At 39.8% G+C, this 12855-nt stretch overlaps 1 protein-coding gene across 2 annotated transcripts; it reads left to right on the top strand.

Moving 5' to 3' along the window:
• Nucleotides 1-2151: 2151 nt before the first annotated feature.
• nars1 (asparaginyl-tRNA synthetase 1) lies at nucleotides 2152-11984 on the top strand. Of its 2 annotated transcripts, none has more exons than XM_089020265.1 (15): nucleotides 2152-2334; nucleotides 4928-5010; nucleotides 5340-5405; nucleotides 5656-5748; nucleotides 5842-5931; nucleotides 6134-6212; nucleotides 6305-6375; nucleotides 6639-6725; nucleotides 7410-7631; nucleotides 7977-8176; nucleotides 9180-9315; nucleotides 9410-9523; nucleotides 10179-10310; nucleotides 10593-10724; nucleotides 10825-11984. In XM_089020265.1, the coding sequence occupies exons 1-15, from the start codon at nucleotides 2292-2294 to the stop codon at nucleotides 10954-10956; spliced, it is 1680 nt and encodes a 559-aa protein (XP_088876391.1). In that variant the 5' UTR covers nucleotides 2152-2291; the 3' UTR covers nucleotides 10957-11984. The 2 variants fall into 2 exon arrangements, with proteins under 2 accessions (XP_088876391.1, XP_088876392.1); XM_089020266.1 differs by having other exon boundaries at nucleotides 2155-2313.
• The last annotated feature ends 871 nt before the right edge of the window (nucleotides 11985-12855 follow it).

Below are 12855 nucleotides of genomic sequence, written 5' to 3'. Positions count from 1 at the left end.
ATGATTCAATATTCATTTGATTTATGAGAGAAGACCTAATTCCAAAGCAGCCCACAACAAAAAATAATTTGACAAAATTGACATTCATAGGTGAACAACCATTCACACTCGCATCTCGGCACAATTTTGTGTTCTATTAAACCAGGGGTTGGCAAACTTTTTGACTCGTGGGCCACAATGGTTCTAAAATTTGACAGAGGGGTCAGGCCAGGAGCATTTGAGGTAGTGTTTGGGCTGGATATACTAAACTAAAGCATTAAATATAGTAAACCTCATAACACAGTAGGAACACTACAACCCAATTTATTAACTGCCTTTCAAATGTGAAAAATAGCCCTTATCAGTTAATAAATTTGTCTCAAGGAATATGCAAGATATGGCATTTACATACTATTTCTCAGATACAGGGAGGAGGTAATGTAAAGAAATTAAAATAACATACACACTGATTTGTCAAGATTACGTCTGTTTTTAATACGTTTCAATCGGAGGTGCAAAGTTAAAGTAATCAACATTTATTGAAAAATGGAATAACTTTCAACATTCAAAACATTATTACACAACAAAATACTCAAGCTCAATAATATCTACTTGTGTTAAACTCCGCAAAATCATGGATGGATTGTTCTGACCGCACGCTCTACAAACTCGCCATGGACGCCCTCGCCTTCACGCGCAAACAGTACATGTGTATCGCTGCCAAGCACACAGACATAGGCTGTTAAATATCCTACCTGCAGCTGAAACTTGCATACTCTGCACGGCAGCCAATCAGAAGCCTGCTTCGGACTTTCCAGAGCGTTATAAGGTCGTGCACTTGCATATCATTTTCCAAAGTAGATGGACAACCTCAGCCCCAGAAGTAAGATTCAAAAGAAGCTAACAAAATTTATGACGCTACAAAACGGAAATGTACATTATCCCATGACTGTAGTGTCATTGAAAGTTTTGAAAGGCGCTTAGAAATTAAATGTACAGTATCATGGGAGGAGGAGTTTGCATGGCTTGTAGCAGACAACGCAAACATTGCATACCATGCCGAACAATGTATGGACAAATGACAACTGAAGCAAAATCTTCAGCAAGGGATATTTACCATAAATTAAGGAAGGGAGCATTTGTAGTAGGTGCATCTTTAATTAAAAAAAATCCTTAATACTTTGCAACAATGTTTTTTTTTGCGATTAATCATTTTATTGTGTTTCAAGTGAAAAATGGGGCAGGCAACTTTTCAGAGTTGTCTGCCCTGGTGTCCGTTAACTTTTTGTCATGCGTTTCAGACAGTTTTACTATAATTTGTAAAGTTCGGTGGGCCGGATTAAAAAGCCTAATGGGCTGTATGCGGCCCGCGGGCCGTAGTTTTCCCATAGTTGTATTAACGTGGGAGGACATCTGAGTACATAGCACAGAGAGATGTTGCAAACTCGCCACTGGAAGGCCGAAACACTACCTCTGCACTGTAAAGTGCACGGAATAAATTGACCACCTCATTCACTTTGCAAAAACTATTAAATATTATTTTTTTTTACTGGAGGAGTATAATTGTTTTAGGTTTTGTTTTGTTTTTTAAGGTGTGTCTACTCTTCTCCCTAAATACAGTTTGGAATGTTAATCCCTTTTGCACTGCCCCGCCTCGAGAATTCGGCATGTTTGCGAAACAGTTTTTCCAGACATGACAGAATACTTAACGTCAGTAGTATGGATAGAGACGTCAGAGAGGCCAGACTGAGATGGTTTGGACATGTCCAGAGGACCGATAGCGACTATATCGGGAGAAGGATGCTGATAACTGTCAGGCAGGAGACCGAGAGGAAAACCGAAGAGGAGGTTTATGGATGTTGTCAAAGAGGACATGAAGGTAGCTGGTGTGAGAGAAGAGGATGTACAAAACCGGCTTCGATGGAGGACACTGATTCGCTCTGGCGACCCCTGAAGGGAAAAGCCGAAAGGAAAAGAAGAAGAAGTCGTATGGATAGAGACATTCTGTCACTGAACTGTATTGGGGGAAATTTTTAATTTGTCACCTGTGTATGACGTTTCAGGCGTTTCACGAGACCTTGAAAATAAATTCCACCAATTGAAATTGTATATGTTGAATCAACTTCCATACTGTCCAATGAGCGCTAGTCTTTTTCGACTCACAAAGGAAAGACCTCCTCTTGCAGCGAATGCGGCAAGTCAGTGTGTGACAGGTTTTTATGTCTGACACTACAACTGGACAAGGATAGCCGGCGTTTTGTGTATTTTACCATACTATTTCGTCAACTGAGAACAAGAGCGCCTGAACTGACATGGCGACGGATATAACCAAAGGTATGGACCAGGTGTGTGTTGGTAAGTAAACCAATGAAAATCTGCGAGCTAAGTATGTTAGCCGCCTAGCATCTGATGACATGTGTACAGTCACCATTGCATCAGTCGCACACATGCTAACGATTAGCTTGTTTGTCCTTCCAGGTTTCTAAGATTCACTTAGATTTCGATTAACTTGCGAATTGTTATGTGTATTTGGTAGGATTATGAACTGTACGTATAAATAAAACCATTGTAGCCTCACGTTAAAACCATCGGAATTGTCATTTTGCTACACGTATTCAACTATTGTACTGGGTAAATTTCGTTTTCGATTCAGCCTAATGAATTTACACACATCCCATACAATAAATGACACCCCACAATCACCCGTAGTATAACGAACTGATTTTGTTTTGTGGATACGGAATAGAGGCGATCACTGTTTTGCAATACCAATTTATACCGTTTTTCGTGAATTCATCACCAATACAGGAACAAACTCCATTCTTAAATGGAAAGGATCATTATAATCAATAAAGAGAACAGACCGTGATTTATTTGTTTCCCTGCCGAAAGGTGTATAAGGATGTTACACCCGGTTGTTCTTAAACGGGGTTTCTATGTTTTATACTTATTTAACATGTTTATGAATTCATCACCAATACAGGAACAAACTCCATTCTTAAATGGAAAGGATCATTATAATCAATAAAGAGAACAGACCGTGATTTATTTGTTTCCCTGCCGAAAGGTGTATAAGGATGTTACACCCGGTTGTTCTTAAACAGGGTTTCTACGTTTTATACTTATTTAACATGTTTATGAATTCATCACCAATACAGGAACAAAGTCCATTCTTAAATGGAAAGGATCATTATAATAAATAAAGATAACAGTCCGTGATTTATTTGTTTCACTGCCGAAAGGTGTATAAGGATATTATACCCAGTTGTTCTTAAACGGGGTTACTGCGTCTTATACTTATACTTATACTTATACTTATACTTATACTTATACTTATACATGTCTTGTTTATGATAATACTAGCGTTGCCTGTACTACTGGAGGCAAATTTCTTGTGTGTTTTACATACCTGGCCGTTAAAGATGATTCTGATAACGAAACATTTTCAAACTAAAAATCATATGTAAAGTAAAATATTACCAATGTTCATTTGAATAGCTCTATTGGTAATCTAAGCAAAAATTTCTATTTAGAAATGGAGAGCCCGAGTGCATACTCTCCCTCACCCACCCTTCTGTTGTCATGCTGCTATAGATTTTTATTTTAATTTTTTTACCTGAATTGTTTAGTCACGGGACTACAGACGTGCCTGTATTGATGTTGCAATGACAAAAATATAAATTGTGGATCAAGTGTCTTTGTGAAAGGATATACAGTTTGAGCCATTTGGATGAAGCAACCTTTGCCAGTCATTGGATGATGAAAGCATTGTGAAACTGTGGGGAAACCCGATGAATCACCAAGACAATATGGCCTTCAGAGTGTTTCATTTACACAGAAAATATAACTTTTGACAGTGAAAACAACCTAAACAGAGGATTGTGAGTGAAGTGAGATTATGACTTTTTCCAGACGTGTTTAGACAAGATGGGATTTATGACAGAAAATATGATTGCAACTTGAACTTAATGTGTGACAAAATGTTGCTAAGAACATCATACATGACAGATGGAAATTTCTCCCGCTTGATCTCAAATAAAATCCTTGTTTCAGTTCGGGAATTTATCACCAGCATTTTTCATTGTACTGTACTTGTACAAACTTCAATCCATTTTCCCCCCAGCTTCATGACCATCCGGAGTCACTGGGCCAACACAATTAGCAATTTCCTGGTTTCACTACAGTAACATGTAATACAAACTAAGTTACACTCTCTTCAGATCCAGGCTTTGTACGCCTGAACACAACACGTTAAGTTACCACAACTCTTCAACCTGAGAAAGTCGAGGGACTAGTTTCAGTTAATTGTAAGCATTTACATGTCATAGCTCGAGGCAAAAACATTTAAGTTATTTTAAACAAAATGCAGTATTTGTTTTGTTAAATTGTCACATTTATGTGACGGCTGTCACAAGCACATCTTTTTGGAATGGATCATCCTATAATTTATTTGATCAATAACTCTTGGAATTAACAGCTTGTAATTATGCATGTAATGTTCGTTTGACCGCCGTCTTATCAAATGATCCAAGCTCCGCTTTGCGTTAACTATTTAACATTTGGCCATCTTTGTATTTGAGGACTAAAATGGGCATCATCGCTGCATTGAAATTTCTGTCGCCTGAAGAATGGTACAAGTGAGTGGCTGTCCACAGCACAAATATCTGTGTGGACTACATAAGACAAATTCCGGGCATTAAAAACATCATTAACAATAAAAAAATATTAATAATTGTTTCTCAGTATACATTTTTCTGTTAACCATTTTCTTTTTTGTTGTTAGACGTGGCAGTTTGTCAGCCGTTTAGTCCTCCTAAATATGACTGGTATTTCTAGCTCTTGCATTAGTCCTGGCAACATTCCCTACTTTACGAGTCCATTTTTTCTGTTTGCCATTCATCTCAGAGAGATTTTGTGTGTAAAACTTCGATGCTTGTGTGTACCTCAGGGGAAGTATATGTGTCGGACAAATCTGGCAACGACCAAGATGGCAATGGCTCGGAGCAGAAACCCTTCAAGACGCCTCTCAAGGTAAGCACGGTGTAGGCAATATTTCAAATTGCATTTTTAACAATCAATGCTGTGATAAAAAACGGTTTGTCACTGAACCGTGAATAAAATGCAATGCAATATACATGTTTGTATGATGCTTTCACAACAACAGCAGCTCTAACAGAGCACAAGTAAAGCATCAATACAACAGAATTCTCTTCTCTCTGAATTTCAAATATAAAGTGCTGCTCACATGGTCAAGCTCAAGGATACGCAGTGTTTTTTTAAAGCAATGCAAACAATACATATTTTGAATGTCTGTAATAATGTCTTTTTATGATCATTGGGTTTTTGATTTCCCTTCTCAGGCTCTTCTGTTCATTGGCAAAGAACCATTCCCAACAATCTACGTAGACTCACAGAAAGAGGACGAGGTAGCAATTTTTTTTCTACACACTTTTTAAATTGTTTTTATTTTTGAATATTTTTCACTGGAGCCGCTGCTCGGGGTATCCATCTCTTATCTAAAGATTACTTTTTTCAATAATGTACGCTACTTGACAAGATTTACCTTTGTGGTTTGATGAGGCCTGCATAATTTGAAATCACACACTATTAAGTATAATGTGCATAAGTAGTTTTGTTGAATTTCTCTGCTTTATGCTTCTTGTTTGTTTCTGTCAGCGTTGGGTAGTGATCTCCAAGACGCAGATGAAGAATGCAAAGAAAGCCTTTAACCGTGAACAGGCCAAGAACGAGTCTAAAGAAAAGAAAGAGGTGTGTGCCTCACTTTTACATCGGTTATTGCAATACATGGCCCCAAAAGTTTTACATTTATTCATCAGTCTTAACTATTGTGTTTTTGGACAGGCGGAAGACAATGAGAGGAGAGAGAAAAACCTGGAAGAAGCCAAGAAGGTCGTGATGGAAAATGACCCTAGTCTGCCTGATCCAGAGACGGTTTGTCTTTGGTTTTATTGTTATTGTTGTTGTTGTTTTTAAGTGCAGCGTTGGCGTAGAGGCGGAAGTCAGAATGCCTGAGCTGGACTCATTTAGCAGCGTTTTTCACCTGACAGCGTTGTTGACTGCCTTTAAGCTTTCCTTTCACTGGACAAATTTGGATTCCGATTTATTTATTTGTTTATTGTTTTATTTTTTTCAGGTAAAAATCGTCCATCTGGAATCAAAACGAGGTCAGAGAGTCAAGGTGTTTGGATGGGTTCATCGTCTGAGGAGACAAGGTGAGCACACTTGATATTCCATGCCAAGGCTTATATCCACTACTCCTGGAAAAAAGCAAAGCCATTTGAATTGAATCTTATTATGTCTGTAGGGAAAAATTTGATGTTTATCGTGCTGAGAGACGGAACTGGTTTCCTGCAGTGTGTGCTGTCTGATAAACTGGTAAAACTCCAACAATGATGGCTTTTATTTAGTTATATATTTACTTATTTATTTGTTTGTTTATGTATTCATGTATTTGTTTATTTATTCATTTATGCATTCATTCATTCATTTATTACAAATACCAATTTAATTTGTCCGGTGACTGACATCTTCCATTATTACATATCGATCTGATGTTCAATTATCGTTTTCTTTTGTTTGTTTTTGTTTTTACTCTAAAAATGTATCAACATTCACCAACTGACTTTTCTTTTGTCCAGTGCCAGTGCTATAATGGTGTATTGTTGTCCACGGAGAGCAGCGTAGCTCTTTATGGGACTGTGACGCCAGTTCCTGAAGGAAAACAGGTGCACACGTTTGCTTATCATGCAGGCAAGCGGGGAGTGGGGGGGCTTGATTGTCTTTTTTTAATAATTCACCTCCAGACGATGTGCAAAAATGTGTCCACTCCAGTGCCTGGGTTTTTTTCATTTTCCCTCAAATTGCAGGACCCACAGAATATTGAGTTTTAGGATGACACAAACATTTAATTCAGCATAAGAAAGCTTCAATTCTTTTGTTTACTCAAAAAAATAAGTGTATGTCGACTTTATTTGGCTCTAGCGTTATCTGGAATGGAAATGCGGGCGGCTGTATGAAATAATAATACATTCATTTTTAAGCGCCTTTCAAAACTCTCAAGGACACTTTACTGTCACAGTATGAGCTGCAGCCCCCTCGTGAGAGGGACAAGCATTACCAGACGTCTGACCGCAGCTTTATTCGCACCCCCCCCCCCCCCCCCCACAAGAAAAAAACAAAACCTGAACACATTCGGGAATAGTGCTCCATGTCATGTTTTTTCAATTCTTGAATAAATTCGGGAATGGCTGTGAATGACATAAAAGAAACATTGTGTGCTTGTTTTTCTCCATCATGTAAAACCATTTCCAGTGTTGGTGATCCGCTTTTGTCCAAATATTTCGGGCGTTAAGGATTCTAGCACGTGTTTTCACATTGCAGAGAAAACTAAACGTCTATCACTCCTCCAGGCACCAGGAGGCCACGAGCTCCACTGCGACTTCTGGGAGCTTATCGGCTTGGCGCCAGCAGGCGGCGCCGACAACATCCTGAACGAAGAGTCTGATGTGGACGTTCAGCTTAACAACCGACACATGATGATCCGAGGAGAGAATGTATCCAAGGTCCTCAGGGTCCGATCCACGGTTACGCAGTGCTTCAGGGACCACTTCTTCAGTCGTGGTTACTATGAGGTGAAGCTCTCCATCAAGCAGTCATCTTAGTTGAGCAGCGACTCCCTGGTAATGTGGGGTAAATTGGAGGCCTAAGGCCAGACACGTAACCAATTTTGACATAAAGCCAATTTCTTCTCCCCAAAAAAGTCAGCAGTCGCTACAACATGAGCTTCCGGTTGCTCCCATCACAATCACACCCTTATGAATCATGAGACTTCAGTATTAGTCTTTGAAAAAAAAATGTTCTTGTAAATGTTACATTTGTTGAACGCTCATTATTGTCAGGCTGACAGATTCTGAGAGGAAATGACACTATTCATAACACATCTCTGAATAAGGACAACCTTCCTGTTTCCTGTGCAGGTTTTTCCACCCACTTTGGTGCAGACTCAGGTGGAGGGTGGTTCCACGCTCTTTAACCTCAACTACTTTGGTGAGCAGGCTTACCTGACGCAGTCCTCCCAGCTTTATCTGGAGACGTGCATACCTGCGTTGGGCGACAACTTTTGCGTTGCTCAATCATACCGAGCTGAGCAGTCCCGCACCCGCAGGCATCTCGCAGAGTGAGTCTGCCAATCTCTTCTCTAACCAAGCAAATTTAATGTCACTGATTCAAGGCCTCATTCTCCAGCGAGTATCCTTCAAGTACATATGAAAATTCAACGTGTTTATGATTCATTGATGTGAAACAGTATTGAATGTTAACGTGGATGTCTTTCAAATTTGAGTTTGTTGACAGCTATTTTTGTCAACCCATAGGAATGTCGGTGAGATGTGCATATTTGAAGTTACTAAAATATCTTACAATTCATTGTACTTTTCAAACAAGATTGATTATTACGTTTGGTGGATTGTAAAATATTTGCTTTGTTTTCTTAAAATAGTAGCCAATATTTTTTCATGATTAACAAGTTGAAATGCGGCCCGGTAGTCGAGTGGTTAGCACACCGGCTTCACAGTGCAGAGGTCGCCGGTTCGCGTCCCGGTCCGGCCTCCCTGTGTGGAGTTTGCATGTTCTCCCCGGACCCGCGTGGGTTTTCTCCGGGTCCTCTGGTTTCCTCCCACACTCCAAAAACATGCATGGCAGGCAGATTGACCACTCCAAATTGTCCCTAGGTGTGAGTGTGAGAGTGACTGTTGTATGTCTTTGTGTGCCCTGCGATTGGCTGGCAACCAATTCAGGGTGTCCCCCGCCTCGTGCCCGAAGACAGCTGAGATAGGCTCCAGCACCCCCCGTGACCCTAATGAGGAATAAGCGGTACGGAAAATGAGATGAGAGATGAGAACAAGTTGAAATATGGATATTTTTTCACAAGTACATCTTTAACATTGATCAACATTTGTATGGTGTTTTTAGCCTCATATTAAGTAGCTGTAATGTTAAAAATTGTTTGGCTTCAGCGGCCCCTGGACCCTGGTGTATTACTAGGCTTTTCTGATTTCAAAAGTTGTAGGTATGCTTTTATACTCGGATATCCATCAAAATGATGTCAGTGTGAAGTCAAGACGCAACACATTGCAAAGTGCCTCTTTTATGATGTATCGTCACCTTTCTCTTCTGCGCAGGTACACTCACATTGAAGCGGAGTGTCCCTTCATAACATTTGAAGACCTGCTGAACAGACTGGAGGATTTGGTGTGTGATGTTGTGGACCGGGTGCTCAAATCCCCTGCTGCGCAACTGCTTTACGACATCAACCCGGTAGCAAGCCAAATCAAGTTTACCCTTTGATCCTTTTTTTGGGGGGGAGATTGCATTGTAATGTTGCTATTTTATTTTCCGATGATATCCTCAGGACTTCACGCCCCCAAAAAGGCCTTTCAAGAGGATGGACTACTCAGATGCCATCAAGTGGCTCAAAGAGCATGACGTCAAGAAGGATGACGGCACCTATTATGAGTTTGGAGAGGTAAGCATTACACAGACAAACACCTTTTGAGAAGCTTTGCTCTCTTGGCATCCAAAATCATTGTGAGGATTGTATTTGACATTGTCATATGATGAGCATACACATTAATTGTTTTGACCTAATTGGGACCCTTTTTTCTAATATTGTTTTTGTAAGCATACTTTTTGCTTTATAACAAGAAGAAGAAGAAGAAGAACAAGAGATATGCATTGGGGCCCGTCTCGTCATGCAAATAGGGACTGAGCCCTGTCACAAATGATGAAAATCTGCAACTAATTGACAAGCTGTGTAATTGCTTACGGGTGCCAAAATTTGGTTGCAAAGTACTTAATTAAGCTCCTTATGTCACTTCAAGAAACAACACTTGTTTGGCACCAAGCTACAAGATGTATAATGATACAAGAGGTTTGTCTGATCACTGAAATGGGGAATAGAAGTTAATAATCGGCGATTATGTTCCCCAAGAAAATTTCCAAATTTGCAAGTTTTGGAAATGGCTAGCTGAGATCACTAGTTCAGCATTACTTTAAATGCTAAAAATCCCCACTTTCAAAATATTAATTGCCAACATCACCTGTACATTTGTTTTGTTATGAAATGTGTTATGTCATCACCTTCCTCTCATTTGTCTTTCCTGTTTTAATTTATGTGTCAGGACATCCCAGAGGCTCCCGAGAGGCTGATGACAGATGCCATCAACGAAACAATTCTGCTTTGTCGTTTCCCAGCTGAGATCAAATCCTTCTATATGCAGCGCTGCACTGATGACAGGCGGCTCACAGAGTCGGTAGGCACCATGATTTCTCATCGTGCTGGCCTCAATTTAAAAAAAAAAATAGTGCTGCACTCGTGACAGCGAAATTGTGTACCCAAGCCACTGAGAGTACATTGAAGATGCTCAACTCTAAACTCAGACTTGCCTGTTTCCTGTAAAGTCCTATTAAAATACATGTATATCCATAATATAGTGTGGTTGTGAAAAATGAAGTACATCCCCTTCAAGGCAACATGGTTGGATTGAAATTGTCGACTGTGAACAAAGCTCTACTACTCGTCCCCCTTGTCGCAGGTTGATGTTTTGATGCCAAATGTGGGTGAGATAGTCGGAGGCTCCATGCGTATCTGGGATGCCGACGAGCTGTTTGAGGGCTACAAGAGAGAGGGCATCGACCCAACACCGTACTACTGGTACACTGATCAGGTAACTGTCCACTTTCCGGCTGCCTTTTCGGCCCCTCTGCTTCAAGAAACATTTTTTTACGACTGAAACATAATCTGAATTTCTGTTACGTACCATTCAGAGGAAATATGGCACGTGTCCTCACGGCGGTTACGGCCTTGGTCTCGAGCGTTTCCTGACGTGGCTGCTGAACAGGCACCACATCAGAGACGTCTGCCTTTACCCAAGATTCATCCAGCGTTGCCGGCCCTAAACACACACAAACACACGACACGCTCAACCTTGGCCTCACCTGTGGAACCGTCATATTAACCTTAATATTGGATCAAATTCACAAACACTGTAACTTTATTCCTTTTTCCCCCATTGTCTGCTTCATATCTCTCATATCTCAAATTGAGACCCAGTCACATAAAGTTGTTCTCCGTATGCTGTTTGGCATATGTGCGATCACTTAAAAAAACTACGCTTAGTGTAAACTATGCTCTCTAAAACACATTTCCTGTACGTAATTGTGAAGTGCTGAACCTGTTTGATTTTTTTTTCTGCCTTCAATGCATTTTTTTTCTAGCACCATATATGCTGCGATTGATGCTTTGTAAGGTCGAATGGATCGTCGATACAAAGTGAAAACACAGCTCAGTGTTTCATTTGTTTTGTGTGTGTGCGGAGGGGTGTATGCGTGCGTTTTTTAGCTATTGCTTTTCCCATTTTCCTATCCAGTCCAAATGTCCTCTGGGGGAAAAGGGCTCATCATATGTTTTGGTGTCTTCAAATTATTTACTGAACAACTAACTATTCAAATCATGGTTGGAGGAGGCGTCACCCTCCATAAGGAAAGGACAAAGCAAGAAAATACACATTGCACATGGGTATTGATGATGCTGATGTGTATTTACAGGGGGCCATGACTTCAAATCACTCGTAACATTGGCAATGTTGTGCTCTGGCACGCTGACAAATATTTGACTACTGAACAAAAGCCTGAGTTGTACTTGTTTCATCAGGTGATTATGGTTATGTACATCGTGGCATCAAATGTTGTTTCGTGTTTTTTTTATCCAAAACAATGGGAACACATATACAACACTTCAATAAAAAGATTCAAACAACTGAGTAAATATCCTAGGAGTTGGTGTGTTAATACAATTGGAGAGAGATTAAGATAAAATGTCAAACATCAATTGGCACTTATTTTGTACCACTGTCTTGTAATTTGGCTTCTGAATCAGACATATGGAAGAAAGTAAATAAATGTCTTTGTGTTCACATAAGGAAAAATGTTTCCGCATTTCTGTGTGTGTGATGACTGCAAATAGTGTCTGATGGTTGTTATAAGAACATCAATTAAAATGAAGCTCTGCATCAAAACAGATTTGGAATTTAGAGTATAATGAAATACAACCCAAACAACTTTCAATGGGAAAATAAGTGATCTGTCATTTTCCTGAAATTTATTGAATGCACACATCCTAACTTTCAATACGTTTTGCTCAATTTGTGGTCATCAAAACAACTGGATGACAACATTCACATGTGTTTCATCATGAATGGCACGATGCATTTCCTGATTCCGTTGGAATCGTTATTTCAACAGTCCTCTTCATCATATTGCTCACTTTTTGGAATTGTGAGACCATCATGTGCAGTGCAGTCTAGGTTTATCCTGAAAGTTAAAGCTAAATACTTTCCAGTATTGAGTGCCTAACGTTGTGAAAGAGAGACATTTGTTTGTCTGAATTGTCTTTCCCAGTGGGGATGACAAAGGCTAACTTTGTGCGAAAACACTCCCTGTGATTCAAGCAGATCAAGAAAAACCAGTGCAATTTAAAACATCTACAATCTCGAGTCTCATGGGTCATTGAATGTATCGTCCAATGAAAGAAACGTGCGTATGTTCCTGTCTGTATAAACTTCTTTTCCTTTCAGCTTTTCCCGTCAGGGGTCGCCCCAGCGAATCGGAGTCCTCCATCTAACCCTGTTCTGTTTGTGTGAACGAGTTTTTAATTAGAAATAATGTATTACGTCAGACTACGGCATTTATCCAAACTAAGCGAACACAGTTACTGTAGCAGGTGATTTGATTTAAAACATTGAGGCTTAAATATACAATACAGGTGGATTTAATTCTGTAAGTGTCGAGTAGAGTAAG

This window comes from Hippocampus bargibanti, linkage group LG18 (genome assembly GCF_051943395.1).
Source record: "Hippocampus bargibanti isolate YZ-2025 linkage group LG18, ASM5194339v1, whole genome shotgun sequence".
Classification (NCBI taxonomy): domain Eukaryota; kingdom Metazoa; phylum Chordata; class Actinopteri; order Syngnathiformes; family Syngnathidae; genus Hippocampus; species Hippocampus bargibanti.
This window is presented reverse-complemented; position numbering and strand designations above follow the sequence as displayed.